Source organism: Pimephales promelas, chromosome 5 (assembly GCF_988280905.1).
Source record: "Pimephales promelas chromosome 5, fPimPro1.hap1.1, whole genome shotgun sequence".
Taxonomy (NCBI): Eukaryota; Metazoa; Chordata; class Actinopteri; order Cypriniformes; family Leuciscidae; genus Pimephales; species Pimephales promelas.
The window spans coordinates 253,375-268,946 of record NC_142773.1 but is presented as its reverse complement, the minus strand read 5'-3'; the positions used below and the strand labels follow the sequence as shown (position 1 = coordinate 268,946).

General features: G+C 42.3%; 1 protein-coding gene across 3 annotated transcripts in view; it reads right to left on the bottom strand.

Moving 5' to 3' along the window:
* Positions 1–15,572, bottom strand: part of LOC120479134 (tensin-3) — a 36,774-nt gene that overhangs the window by 14,202 nt on the left and 7,000 nt on the right. For 2 of the 3 annotated variants that reach the window (XM_089130745.1, XM_089130744.1), the window contains 10 exons: positions 8,583–8,732; positions 8,460–8,510; positions 7,511–7,633; positions 7,355–7,419; positions 5,823–5,906; positions 4,672–4,775; positions 4,536–4,596; positions 3,767–3,842; positions 534–660; positions 123–188 (listed from right to left, as the gene is read on the bottom strand). In XM_089130745.1, the coding sequence (XP_088986871.1) occupies positions 123–188; positions 534–660; positions 3,767–3,842; positions 4,536–4,596; positions 4,672–4,775; positions 5,823–5,906; positions 7,355–7,419; positions 7,511–7,633; positions 8,460–8,510; positions 8,583–8,732 (907 nt within the window). Of the gene's footprint in view, positions 1–122; positions 189–533; positions 661–3,766; positions 3,843–4,535; positions 4,597–4,671; positions 4,776–5,822; positions 5,907–7,354; positions 7,420–7,510; positions 7,634–8,459; positions 8,511–8,582; positions 8,733–12,747; positions 12,839–15,572 lie in introns of all 3 variants that reach the window. The other variant, XM_089130746.1, reaches the window with a different exon arrangement.

Sequence of the window (15,572 nt, the reverse complement as noted above, 5' to 3'; positions counted from 1 at the left end):
TAATCCAAAGAAGCTCTACAGAAGACAATAGAGTCATCATTCAGATCAATTCAGTACATGTTTTGTTCAGGACATGAAGTTCTCTGATGTGGAGAAACGCTAGCATTCAAGAACAAACGAACCTGAAAGGGGTTCTGGGCCATCAGAGAACACTAGCTCCACTTTGCCATAATCTGGAAACCTGGAGTCTGAAGACAAACATCAGAATATCAACAGATACAGCTGAAACCCTCTGGCTCTCAGTCTACAGCGCTCGTGTCCTGAACCCAGGACAAAATACACTTTACTAACGAGACACTCGCTTTAACATTCAGACAAAGAGAAAATATCAGCATATTATAGACTATATTCGCTGTATGATTGTTTGTACTTTTCACAATCCTGTAGAAGTTACACAAAAAACTTCTCCCCTTGCAATTACGAGTTTATATGTAAACTTTGAATTGTGAACTAAAAATATAGTTAGTAGTAACTAAAAGAGTAAAAAGATGATCCACAGATAAACAGGTGAGCTTCAGGTGACCGGCGCTGACCTTTGTTGGCGTGCTCCATGTCGTCCTTCTGGAACACGAGGCTGTAGGCCTGAACCGCTCCCGTGTGGAACTGAACCCTGAACATAACGTCTCTCTCGGACCGGCTGCTCTGATGGAAGCCTTTCACCTGCAGACAGAGAACCATCATGAGGAACACACAGAGAACCATCACAAGGAACACACAGAGAACCATCATGAGGAACACACAGAGAACCATCATGAGGAACCATCATGAGGAACACACAGAGAACCATCAACAGACAGAGAACCATCATGAGGAACACACAGAGAACCATCATGAGGAACACACAGAGAACCATCATGAGGAACACACAGAGAACCATCATGAGGAACACACAAAGAACCATCATGAGGAACCATCATGAGGAACACACAGAGAACCATCATGAGGAACACACAGAGAACCATCAACACACAGAGAACCATCATGAGGAACACACAGAGAACCATCAACACACAGAGAACCATCACAAGCAACACACAGAGAACCATCATGAGGAACACACAGAGAACCATCAACACACAGAGAACCATCACAAGCAACACACAGAGAACCATCATGAGGAACACACAGAGAACCATCATGAGGAACACACAGAGAACCATCATGAGGAACACACAGAAAACTATCATGAGGAACACACAGAGAACCATCATGAGGAGCACAGAAAGAACCATCATGAGGAACACACAGAGAACCATCATGAGGAACACAGAAAGAACCATCATGAGGAACACACAGAGAACCATCATGAGGAACACACAGAGAACCATCATGAGGAACACACAGAGAACCATCATGAGGAACACACAGAAAACTATCATGAGGAACACACAGAGAACCATAACGAGGAACACAGAAAGAACCATCATGAGGAACACACAGAGAACCATCAACACACAGAGAACCATCATGAGGAACACACAGAGAACCATCATGAGGAACCATCATGAGGAACACACAGAGAACCATCATGAGAAACACAGAGAACCATCATGAGGAACACACAGAGAACCATAACGAGGAACACAGAAAGAACCATCATGAGGAACACACAGAGAACCATCAACACACAGAGAACCATCATGAGGAACACACAGAGAACCATCATGAGGAACCATCATGAGGAACACACAGAGAACCATCATGAGGAACACACAGAGAACCATCAACACACAGAGAACCATCATGAGGAACACACAGAGAACCATCATGAGGAACACACAGAGAACCATCATGAGGAACACACAGAGAACCATCATGAGGAACCATCATGAGGAACACACAGAGAACCATCATGAGGAACACACAGAGAACCATCAACACACAGAGAACCATCATGAGGAACACACAGAGAACCATCATGAGGAACACACAGAGAACCATCATGAGGAACACACAGAGAACCATCATGAGGAACCATCATGAGGAACACACAGAGAACCATCATGAGGAACACACAGAGAACCATCATGAGGAACACACAGAGAACCATCATGAGGAACACACAGAGAACCATCATGAGGAACACACAGAGAACCATCATGAGGAACACACAGAGAACCATCATGAGGAACACACAGAGAACCATCATGAGGAACCATCATGAGGAACACACAGAGAACCATCATGAGGAACACACAGAGAACCATCATGAGGAACACACAGAGAACCATCATGAGGAACACACAGAGAACCATCATGAGGAACACACAGAGAACCATCATGAGGAACACACAGAGAACCATCATGAGGAACCATCATGAGGAACACACAGAGAACCATCATGAGGAACACACAGAGAACCATCATGAGGAACACACAGAGAACCATCATGAGGAACACACAGAGAACCATCATGAGGAACACACAGAAAACTATCATGAGGAACACACAGAGAACCATCATGAGGAACACACAGAGAACCATCATGAGGAACCATCATGAGGAACACACAGAGAACCATCATGAGGAACACACAGAGAACCATCATGAGGAACACACAGAGAACCATCATGAGGAACACACAGAGAACCATCATGAGGAACACACAGAGAACCATCATGAGGAACACACAGAGAACCATCATGAGGAACACACAGAGAACCATCATGAGGAACCATCATGAGGAACACACAGAGAACCATCATGAGGAACACACAGAGAACCATCATGAGGAACACACAGAGAACCATCATGAGGAACACACAGAGAACCATCATGAGGAACACACAGAGAACCATCATGAGGAACACACAGAGAACCATCATGAGGAACCATCATGAGGAACACACAGAGAACCATCATGAGGAACACACAGAGAACCATCATGAGGAACACACAGAGAACCATCATGAGGAACACACAGAGAACCATCATGAGGAACACACAGAGAACCATCATGAGGAACCATCATGAGGAACACACAGAGAACCATCATGAGGAACACACAGAGAACCATCATGAGGAACACACAGAGAACCATCATGAGGAACACACAGAGAACCATCATGAGGAACACACAGAGAACCATCATGAGGAACACACAGAGAACCATCATGAGGAACACACAGAGAACCATCATGAGGAACACACAGAGAACCATCATGAGGAACCATCATGAGGAACACACAGAGAACCATCATGAGGAACACACAGAGAACCATCATGAGGAACACACAGAGAACCATCATGAGGAACACACAGAGAACCATCATGAGGAACCATCATGAGGAACACACAGAGAACCATCATGAGGAACACACAGAGAACCATCATGAGGAACACACAGAGAACCATCATGAGGAACACACAGAAAACTATCATGAGGAACACACAGAGAACCATCATGAGGAGCACAGAAAGAACCATCATGAGGAACACACAGAGAACCATCATGAGGAACACACAGAGAACCATCATGAGGAACACACAGAGAACCATCATGAGGAACACACAGAGAACCATCATGAGGAACACACAGAGAACCATCATGAGGAACCATCATGAGGAACACACAGAGAACCATCATGAGGAACACACAGAGAACCATCATGGTTACCAGGCGTCTGAAGCTCTTAGTCTGTGTGTGGGTTCTCTGCAATGCTCTTATATTCTGGAATCTCTGATGAATTCTTCCTCACTGTTATGGACAGACGTACAGTATAGTAAGGTGTGTGTGTGTGTGTGTGTGTGTGTGGTGTTAGTGTACCATGATGTCTCCTTTCAGCATCTGTGCCGGCTCCAGCATCATACAGATCCTGTCTCTGTGATTGGCTCCCATGCGGCTGAGGAATATCAAATATCATATCATACACGTCATGCCAACAACACAAATATCAAATAACACACACTCAGGACATACAATCTTTGCTGTCAAATCTATTAATCACAATTAATCACATCTAACATAAAGTTAGATTTTATATAATAAAACTGTATATATATATATCTGTATGTATATATCTTTCTATATAAATCTATATATACGTGTGTGTGTGTGTGTTATATAAACACAAACTTATATGTTAGATGTGATTAATCGCGATTAATCGTTTTGACATGAAATATACAGAAACACACAACAAAATTACTAAAAGTTCCAAATTAACATGAAACAGAAAATATTCAAATAAAATCGAATTGGAAATATGAACAAAACCTATAATAGTACATCAATGACACTAAAATCAGACTGAATCAAATAAGTCATTAAATCAAACCGTAAAGGTGTAAGCCGCTGTAAGTGTGAAGACTGTAATAAATCAGGATATTTGATATCAGTGTACAGGTTTAGGGAAACACCAAACCACCGTATAACCCGCTGACGTCTGGAGTTCTGCTCTCAATCTTCAAGTTTCTTCTTGTTTTTTGGTCTCAGTGGGTTTGTGTTGTGAAATCAGTGTGTACTGCATTACTTCAGTGTCGTGTGTGTGCTGTATTATAAGTGTGTATGGACTGATGATGATGAATAAACTCACTATATTCCTGAGACGTAGACCACCTGCATCGCCTGATACACCTTCACATACGGCTGACACACTGCAGGACACACACGGGTTACTGCGAGGATCACACTGGACACACACACTGATTCACACACACACACACACTGACCCGCGGCGCGGTCGAAGCCCTGAAGGATGACACAGTGCAGGAACAGAGGAGACGTGTTCATCTTGATGGAGCCGCTCAGGAGACTGTTGAGGATACACACGTACCTGAACACACACACACACACACACACACACACACACACACACACACACATGTTATAAAGTACTGCATTACAATATTGAGTTACTCCCTTAAAGAGTAACTACTTGCGCTACGTAGTTACTTTTGAAGAACAGTAATGCATTACATTACTTTTGTGTTACTTTCCTCACCAGGTCTGGGCCTTTTATAATAAAAAAGTGATATTTTTGGGCAAATGTAAAGACCCTGTAACACCAAAAGTGCAATAATAATCGTCCGGCTGACGGAAGTGCAGATTCACTCGTGTCCAGTAGAGGGCGCCGCTCAAACACACCGCTCAACACTTCTCCAATAAACACGTACAGTACATTTGATGACGTTAGTAATATTTCAACTGGACTAAAGCTACCGAACTTTACTTGATTATCATTTATTATAATAATCATGAGTAGCAAATATGATCATCAGGCTTTAGTTTATCTGTTCATGTCTCAATCATCATTGTATTATAGTGCATCATATGATTTAAAACAGATATTGATATGTATATGCATTTTACGTCAGTTGTCTGTTATGAAGAGCTCATTGATTTACAAGCGTCAGAATTTCATATAAATATCAGCATCTGCACCAATTTGCATATTTAGCTATTGTAGCTCCATATTCTCACCATATCAGACCATATGAGCCATACAATACGATAAATATGATCCTCACAAACAGAACAAATGATATGTTCTCCCATCAACAGAAAATGAGCAATATTTGGTAACACTTGTCAGTGTCCTTTACAGTCATATGTTGCATGTACTTACCATAGTAATGACAGTAAATTATACATAATTACATGCGACTATCCCTCAACCAAAGCCTAATCTCCCCTAACCCTATAGTGAGTGCATGTAGTTGCTTAATATTACTCAGTACTTAAATACACTGCAACTATGACACCTTTAAATAAAGTGTGTAACCCAACATTATTTCAACAGCATTAGAGAACAGAAACTACATCCTGCTGATACTAGACTGAGTGTGTGTGTGTGTGTGTGTGTGTGTGTGTAGGGCATCACCTCCTCTGAGATGGAGTCATCAGCGCAGAAACCTTGTCGTCGTAGAACTTCCTCATGGCAAACCGGTCCAGCGCCTGATCTGCACTGTCAGCACCAGAACATCCACATCAGCCAATAACATCCACACATCACATCCACATCAGCCAATAACATCCACACATCACATCCACATCAGCCAATAACATCCACACATCACATCCACATCAGCCAATAAGATCCACACATCACATCCACATCAGCCAATAACATCCACGCATCACATCCACATCAGCCAATAAGATCCACGCATCACATCCACATCCGCCAATAACATCCACATATAATATCCACTGGCTGATCCAAGTCAGAAATATCATTCTATATCGAGCTGCACCTGAGACTGAAGATCACTGACACTCGATTATTTAAAGACTGTAAACGTCGCTTAGGGACTTTTTAAATGAAGTGTGAGTAATTAAAATTAATTGAAATCGCGAAACGTATATAATTTAACAACAATTTATTAAAGGGGTCATATAATGCCATTTTTTTACAAGTTCATGTGAATGTTTAGGGTCTAAATGAAAACTTTGTAATATACTTTTCATTAGTATTTTAAGAAAACACCATTTTACCTGGTGAAAATCAGCTCTGTTTTCAGCAAGCCGTTTCAGTGCATATGCCTTTAAATAATAAACCCCGCCCCTCTGTTCTCTGTTGCCTTGACAACAGTTGAAGGTTTTGGAGAGAGAATGGCAGCGGGAGTCTCTGAGGACACATCTGTGCACCAAGGGGGTGATCCATCGCCCAGAAGTTGAAGCCTCGCGGGAGCCGCCATCTTGTAGCAGAACTTCACTTGCGTTAGCATTCCCATTGACTCCCATTCATTTTGGCGTCACTTTGACAGCGAATAACTTTACATCTGAGGCGTTTGAAGACCCCATTTGTCCTTTATTTATTTCTAAAGAAACACGACAATGTATAAAATGCTCCATTTAATAGTGAAAGTAGGCTAACGATTGCGTCATACCCACGTGACACTCTTGTAAAAGTGCATGTACCATTAAATGACCCCTTTAAAAATAGAAAAAATAAATATTTCCCCATATTCCATGTTTTCCATTTTAAATGGTTTAATTAAACTTAATAACCAAAAATCAATTCATTATTTTTTCTTTACAATAGTAATGCCTATGAAGTGCTTTGAGTTCCAGAAATGATGTGTTGTGTGTTGGTTATCAAATATATAAATATAACTTTAACAATTAAGTTAGTCTTTACAAATGTAATTAAATAAAGTAAACATGACTATGAAATGTCTTATTTTCCAAAAATTCAGTTTTGTGTGAACTTTTTTCTTGATTTATGGTTCAATACAAATTTATTATAAACATGGTGGTAATCACATATATAATATTAACAATTTATTTAAACTTTTGAAAATTTGAATTAGATTAAAAAAACACTATTGTTGAAATGAAAACATGATTATTCGTGTTTACTATTAGTATGATTATTATGATTATTATTATTGTATAACTGAAGAAGAGTACCTGGCGGAGACGTCTGTGAAGTGAACGAATGAGGAGATGACGACTCCGATCCGACCCTTGCCACCCTGGAGGATCAGAGAGAGGAGAAGCGTTACACACACACTCATCTCCACAGTGTGTGTGTGTGTGTGTGTGTGTGTGAGAGAGGCGCCTCACCCTGCAGTGAATGACCACCACGTGCAGCGGGTCAGCGCTCAGCCAGTTCTCCATGGCCTTGCAGACGGTGCAGATCTTATCCAGAGGAGGAGCGTGCAGGTCCGGCCAGCCCGTGTCCAGAGTCTGACCACACACACACACACACAAAAATGTAATAGAGATTTGTGGTGGAAATGTACAAAAAAGTAACAAATCTTTCCTGCTTCAGCACACACAGAAAAACCTAAACATTTTCATTAAAAATACTAAACCCATGTGGATGTTGAATGATATGTATGTATAATGTTTACATGTGTTTGACCTCAGTAGTCACGGCAACAATAATCAGATACACCTGATTGGCCAATTCATATGAATTCTTGATTGACCTACCCCTTACCCCGCCCCTAAACCTACCCATCACGTGGGTTTAGAAATACGTACGAAATCGTACGAGTGAGGTCAAACGAATTAGACACTTTTTAATCATTCGTACGAATTGGTCGTGAGATCGCGTTGGAAATATCATGAGTTATTATTATATTCCACAAGACGTCAAAGACTCCCGATGGAAGATGTTTAGAGCTGAATTATGCAGTGTGAGTTATTTTGAGTGAGTGTGAGGAATGTGCTTAAATTATTATTTATTCATTACAGTATTTTAAAGGTAAATAAAACTTGAAAAAAATAATATCAAAAATTAAATAAAATGCTTTCTGGAGAAAAAAAAGTCTCTGTGAAATTTTGACCCCTGAGGGAAAGATGTGTTTCAAAGAGCGAGGTAAGAATGGGGGTTTAAAATAAAGCTTTTTTACTGGCATCGATGGTTCCAGAACCTTTAACATCCGGTTCTTTATGAAAGAAAAAAAAGTTCTTTAGATGAATAAAATGTTTGTTGCACTAGGAAACCGTGGAGCGTTCCCTGAAGTGTTGTGTGTGTGTGTGTGTGTGAAGCGGACCGTCCACACACCTTCGGGTTCATCTTGCTGAGCTCCTGCTTCCTCTCCGACAGGTTGATCACCTGAAACGCAGCGAGCGAGAGTTAGAGCACGCTCGGGGAACGGATAAAGACAGAAAGAGGACGCGTGTTCACCAGATAGTTGTCTGCGTGTTTGGACCGCAGCATGCGCGTGACGTCCCGCAGGTTGCGCAGGTACGTGTCCTCGAAGCCGTCCTGAGGGAAGGACACCGCGATGATGCGCTCCGTCACATAGGTGAGGTCCAGCTCGTATCCCTCCTCCATCTGCACACACACACACACACACACACACACTGAGCTCAGATCAGCAGCTTCTGACACACGTGTGTCGAGCGAACTACAGTCTGTGCTCTAAACACGCCAGCTTTACCACAGTTCAGTGAGTGAATGGATTATAACCATTTTAGTACCGTAAAATCTCCTAAAAATACAAAATATTAAATAGAAAGGATTATAAAACTAAAATAAAACACAATCATTTCATTTTAATAGCGAAAAACAACTTGATAATATTTACCAGTAAGCCCGAACATAGGCCTACGTGTTGGTTATATTACCACAGTTTTTCAATACTTTTTTACAAAATATGTTTGGGAGGGGGAATTAAATATATAAATCTAAATAAGCTGTGTTCCAAATTTGAGGTTGATGTCGGATAGAATCATAGATATATACACACTAGACCTCACCTTGGGGTTCTAAGCACGTGTCAAAACCGCCGCCATCTTGGAACAGGGGTCTTGTCATAGGAAGTAGCTAGGTAACGCTGCTATCTCTGCCTTTACGTCGAATTCATTGATGGTGGCGGACTTTTGTGCAGCGTATAATGTTCACGGATGAAATACGAAGTAGGAAGAATGCTTTTTTTTTTTTTAAATAATAATAACTTCTGGAATCAATGATAAATACATGTCTGACAACAAATAAACAAATAAAAAACGAGAAAAATCGCTCTCATGATGATTTATGGTGATTTTATATCCGTTAGACCTGTGTCTACATTGACGCTGATGCATTAAAGTGGAGGGGCTCCCCTGTTTCAAGATGGCGGCTCTATTGACGCATTCGTTTCAATGAACTGCCGTAGCCAAGGTGAGGTCTAGTGTATATGTTTATGGGATAGAATGAGCTATGACCGTGTGTGTGTGTGTGTGTTGTGCGCAGTACCAAACGCTTCCACTAGAGGACAGCTCAACTGTGATTGCCAACAACACAACTTTATAAATATAGAATCATGTCCAGGAGTTTCTTTTGTATTCACAAATAAAATGTAAAAACCTTTACCAAAGTGTGCACCACTCCAAACAAGTTATACATTATAAACAAAAAAAATCGATCAAAAATGACAGAACAGTATTTTCAATATCGGTAATCTAACGGATTACACTTTTTAGACTAACATACTAAAGCACATGTAAACTACTTGATTACAATTTTAACTGTACTGTGTTATTCGATATTACATTTAAAGTCAATGAATTACAACTATTTAAATACATGACACACAAATTTCAATATAAATTACATTAAATCATATATAATACCATAAATGCTTGTCAGTACATCCAAAGACAATATAAGTAATTATGAAATTACATTTGAGATGTAAATGTTAAGTTAACATGCAATTAAGTGTCCAAAAGCATTACTTTCACTCCGCTCTGTGTCATTTCCATAATAAGTAGGCTATCCTCTTTTTAAAAGTGTGCTAAAGTGCACTTCTTCTTCACAAGGGCAGATATTAGAGGGTAAAATATGCCACCAGAACCAGACAAGGAACATGCTAACGTCTAGCGGCCCTGAACTGGTGTGTGTTGATGCTGCATGGTTATAAACACTCTCGACTCGCTCACACACGTTCACACACACTAGCTGACGTCTCCATGTTTTACACGGAATATTTACTTTTTTATAAAGTATCCCTGTAAAAATATCGCTGTAAATGATTCAGTGCTTGAGTGAACTGTCCGAATGAATCAGATTGAGTCATGAACGATTTCAAATCTTTCTGCAAACCCGTTTAAAAAGAAAGAAATAATGAACCGATTCATTCGTGAATCTCTGTCTTTGATTACGCTCAGAATTAGCATAGCATTTACACATGAGATGCCATGATGACTATATTCTCCCCAAAACTCAATATCTTCCCGCATTCAATTATATTTTTAGTTTTACTGAAAATATCATGTAGATTGAGCTTTAGAGTTCGTAGATAAATCCAGCTTCATAACTCATGTTCGATTTTGTTGACAAGTTATGATGTTTTATTTCTCTTTTTATCACAACATAAATCAGAGAATAAAACAAATATATTTTCACCATGCTTTCAGGAGGAAATATAACTTTCAGAATGTAGGTTTGAATAAAACTGGCTTTAAAGACTGACATCTGGAGTGTTCTGTGAGGGTTAGTTTTACACGCTGCATATAAAGCCTGTGGAATGTCCTCATTTAGATAGCTGTGTAAACGTGTGTGTGTGTGTGTTGGGGTCAAGAGGTCATTCAAATGTAACAACCCTAGTGTGTGCGATATTGACAAAAAATTCTATCTTAATACTTTCTGGGATTTTATCAATAACGATAATTGGACAGTAAATAATTTATAGGGATTTTTTCTAATCTAATTATATGTATGCATAATCTTTGGTGTAAAATTCTTACATTCAATCAATAAATTATACTAAATACTTAAATTAAATCTGTATCAACATAATTCATCTACAGAAGCTGCATCTGAAGTGGATTTACATGCGTTTAATGCAGATCAGAGGGACATATAACCTGCAATTAGAAATGCATAACTGATTAAACATGTGAAATTAAAACTGCCAGTAGGTGGCAGCAATGAGTGAGTCATTGAGATCCAACCGATTCATTCAAACGGCTGATTCATTCCAGAACGAAGCATTCGACTCTCTTAATGAATGAGTCATTAAAGTGATTCGTTTTAAAAGCTGATTCATTCAGTAAATAAACACGACTTGCGTTTTAGAGACGCAATTGCAGTCCCGTGGCTTCTTCTGTTGGCGAAATAGAACAAAAAACGTAACTTGTAAAAAATCAATATCAATTTTAGCATTTTAATAGACTACCCTACTAGACTTCAATACTCTAATCTACTAGACTACACATAATGCATGCGTGCGCAGTCTAGGTGTGTGTGTGAGGGATATGCTCGATAATATCAGATTACACGTCGTTAAGACAACCGTTATAATATTATGGCAGACGATATATATATATCGCACACCCATGAACACTAGACCATTAACTGCGCCTTGCAAATAAAATGCATATTTTGTATTTGTAAAGTGATTAATTTGTAAAGTGACAGCACCTCATACTGGCTCAAATATACTCTTACTTGACTTTTATTTCAATTATCACAAAATGGCAATTTCAATATGGCAATGTTAATGTGTCTTGTTGGACTAGATCCGCTACACTGCTGCCGCTGACACACACACACACGCGCACACACACACACACTGCTGTGAGCCTGTAAGATCAGCAAGAGCTGAACATTTAGAGCCTGAAGACTCTGATATACGTCAAGTCCCATCAAAGAATGAACGGCATTTCGCACAAAGTCAGGCCAAAACAAAGTTCGTTTGGAGTTTGTCAAAGTGAACCTTGTTGTGTGTCACTAAACACCTTCGATCTCCCATTGGTTGTTGTGTCAGTGATGTAATCAGTGGGAGTGGCTCTGAGGCTCCGCCCTCTTTGAGGTGTAAATCTTCCCTGGTTTATTTCTCGAGGTCAGACGCGAGTAAGAACATGAACACTGAGAGTAACTGAGGCTGTGATTCTAACTGAAAGAGACATTGACACTGTTTATCATGTTTAATACTGTACGGTTGTAATCTATTGTCTAAAGTGCTGTATGAATAAACGTGACGAGATCAAACATATCTACAGTACCTCTCTCTGAGCTGCTGTTCTGTCATTTCTGTCAGCAGCACATATTAACATATCCATCTAAACGTGGACGCCGTGGGGATGTTGGCTGACAGTAAATCACAGTGCGGGAGTATTTCTTTGTAACCGTAAGCAAAGAATGAAGAGGAACAGTTGAGCTCGAGACTAAAGCGGAGCGGCTCGGTCTGAAAGCGAGATCAGGGTTTGTGATGAAATCACAGTGACTGTGTTGTTTCATTGAGAGGAAGGCCTGATCTGAGGCTCAGCAGCAGCGGTGTGTGTGTGTGTGTGTGTGTGTGTGTGTGTGTGTTCAGTGACGTGCCTCCGCAGGTCTGGGTGAAGGTGTGTGTGAGGAGCTTCACCTCCTGCAGGCACAGAAACACCAGCCCACGTGTGTGAGATCCGGGCCTGTGGAAACAAGCTGCTGCCGGATCAGGTTTCTGTAGCCTTCAGCTAGAAGAAACACACACACACACACACACACGACTGAGCCAACAAGAGTCACACCCACAGACTGCAGTCAACACCATGGAGAACAGAGAACAGGGAACAGGGAACAGAGAACGGGGAACGGAGAATGGGGAAGAGGGAACAGAGAACGGGGAAGAGGGAACGGATAACGGGGAACGGGGAACAGAGAACAGAGAGTGGGGAACAGAGAATGGGGAACAGAGAACAGAGGACAGGGAACATAGGAAAGGGAAAGGGGAACAGAGAAAAGGGAAATAGGTAAATGGGAACAGGAAAAAGGGTACGGGGAAGAGGGAACATAGAACAAGGAAAAGGGAATGGGAAATGGGGAAGAGGGAAAGGGGAATATGAAACAGAGAACAGGGAAAAGGAAACGGGGAATAGAGAACAGGGAACAGAGCATGGAACAGAACAGAGAACAGGGGAAAGGGAAACGGGGAAGAGGAAATGGGGAACAGAGAACAGGGGACTGACAACTGAGAATGGGGAAGAAGAAACAGAGAACAGAGAACAAGGAAAGGCGAACAGGGAATGGAGATTGGGGATCAGAGAAAGGGGAAAAGGGAATGGGGAATAGAGAACAGGGAACAGAGAACGGGGAACAGAGAACAGGGAACAGAGAACGGGGAACAGAGAACAGAGTACGGGGAATGGGGAAAGGGGAACAGGGAACCCGGGAACAGAGTATGGGGAACAGGGAAAGTGGAATAGGGAACAGAGAGCGAGGAACAGAGAACGGGGAACAAAGAACGGGGATCAGGGAACAGAGAACGGGGAACAGAGAACGGGGAAGAGGGAACAGAGAACGGGGAATGGATAATGGGGAACAGAGAACAGGGAACAAAGAACAGGGATCAGGGAACAGAGGACAGGGAACAGAGAACGGGGAAGAGGGAACAGAGAACGGGAAACAGGGAATAGAGAACGGGGAACAGAGAACGGGGAACGGATAATGGGGAACAGAGAACAGAGAACGGGGAACAGAGAACGGGGAACAAAGAACGGGGATCAGGGAACAGAGGACAGGGAACGGGGAAGAGGGAACAGAGAACGGGGAATGGATAACGGGGAACAGAGAACGAGGGAACAGAGAACGGGGAACAAAGAACAGGGATCAGGGAACAGAGGACAGGGAACGGGGAACAGAGAACGGGGAAGAGGGAACAGAGAACGGGGAATGGGTAACGGGGAACAAGGAACAGAGAAAAGGGAACAGAGAACGGGGAAGAGGGAACAGAGAAAAGGGAACAGAGAACGGGGAACAGAGAACAGAGAAAAGGGATCAGAGAACGGGGAAGAGGGAACAGAGAACGGGGAATGGATAACGGGGAACAAGGAACAGAGAAAAGGGAACAGAGAACGGGGAAGAGGGAACAGAGAAAAGGGAACAGAGAACGGGGAACAGAGAACAGAGAAAAGGGATCAGAGAACGGGGAAGAGGGAAGAGGGAACAGAGAACAGGGAACAGAGAAAAAGGAACAGAGAACGGGGAAGAGGGAACAGAGAACGGGGAACAGAGAACGGGGAAGAGGGTACAGAGAACGGGGAAGAGGGAACAGAGAACAGGGAACAGAGAAAAGGGAACAGAGAACGGGGAAGAGGGAACAGAGAACGGGAAACAGAGAACAGAGAAAAGGGAACAGAGAACGGGGAAGAGGGAACAGAGAACGGGGAACAGAGAACAGAGAAAAGGGAACAGAGAACGGGGAAGAGGGAACAGAGAACAGGGAACAGAGAACAGGGAAGAGGGAACAGAGAACGGGGAACAGAGAACGGGGAAGAGGGAACAGAGAAAAGGGAACAGAGAACGGGGAAGAGGGAACAGAGAAAAGGGAAATGGGAACAGGAAAAAGGGAATGGGGAAGAGGGAAAATAGAACAAGGAAAAGGGAATGGGAAATGGGGAAGAGGGAAAGGGGAATATGGAACAGAGAACAGGGAAAAGGAAACGGGGAATAGAGAACAGGGAACAGAGAAAAGGGAACAGAGAATGGGGAAGAGGGAACAGAGAACAGGGAACCGAGAACAGGGAAAAGGGAACAGAGAACGGGGAACAGAGAACGGGGAAGAGGGAACAGAGAACGGGGAAGAGGGAACAGAGAAAAGGGAACAGAGAACGGGGAAGAGGGAACAGAGAACGGGGAACAGAGAACAGAGAAAAGGGAACAGAGAAGAGGGAAGAGGGAACAGAGAACAGGGAACAGAGAACAGGGAAGAGGGAACAGAGAACGGGGAACAGAGAACGGGGAAGAGGGAACAGAGAACGGGGAAGAGGGAACAGAGAAAGGAAAAGGGGAACAGAGAAAAGGGAAATAGGGAAATGGGAACAGGAAAAAGGGAACGGGGAAGAGGGAACATAGAACAAGGAAAAGGGAATGGGAAATTGGGAAGAGGGAAAGGGGAATATGGGACAGAGAACAGGGAAAAGGAAACGGGGAATAGAGAACAGGGACCAGAGAAAAGGGAACAGAGAATGGGGAACAGGGGAAAGGGAAACGGGGAAGAGGAAATGGGGAACAGAGAACAGGGGACTGACAACTGAGAATGGGGAAGAGGAAACAGAGAACAGAGAACAAGGAAAGGTGAACAGGGAATGGAGATTGGGGTTCGGAGAAAGGGGAAAAGGGAATGGGGAATAGAGAACAGGGAACAGAGAACGGGGAACAGAGAACAGAGTACGGGGAAAGGGGAACAGGGAACCGGGAACAGAGCATGGG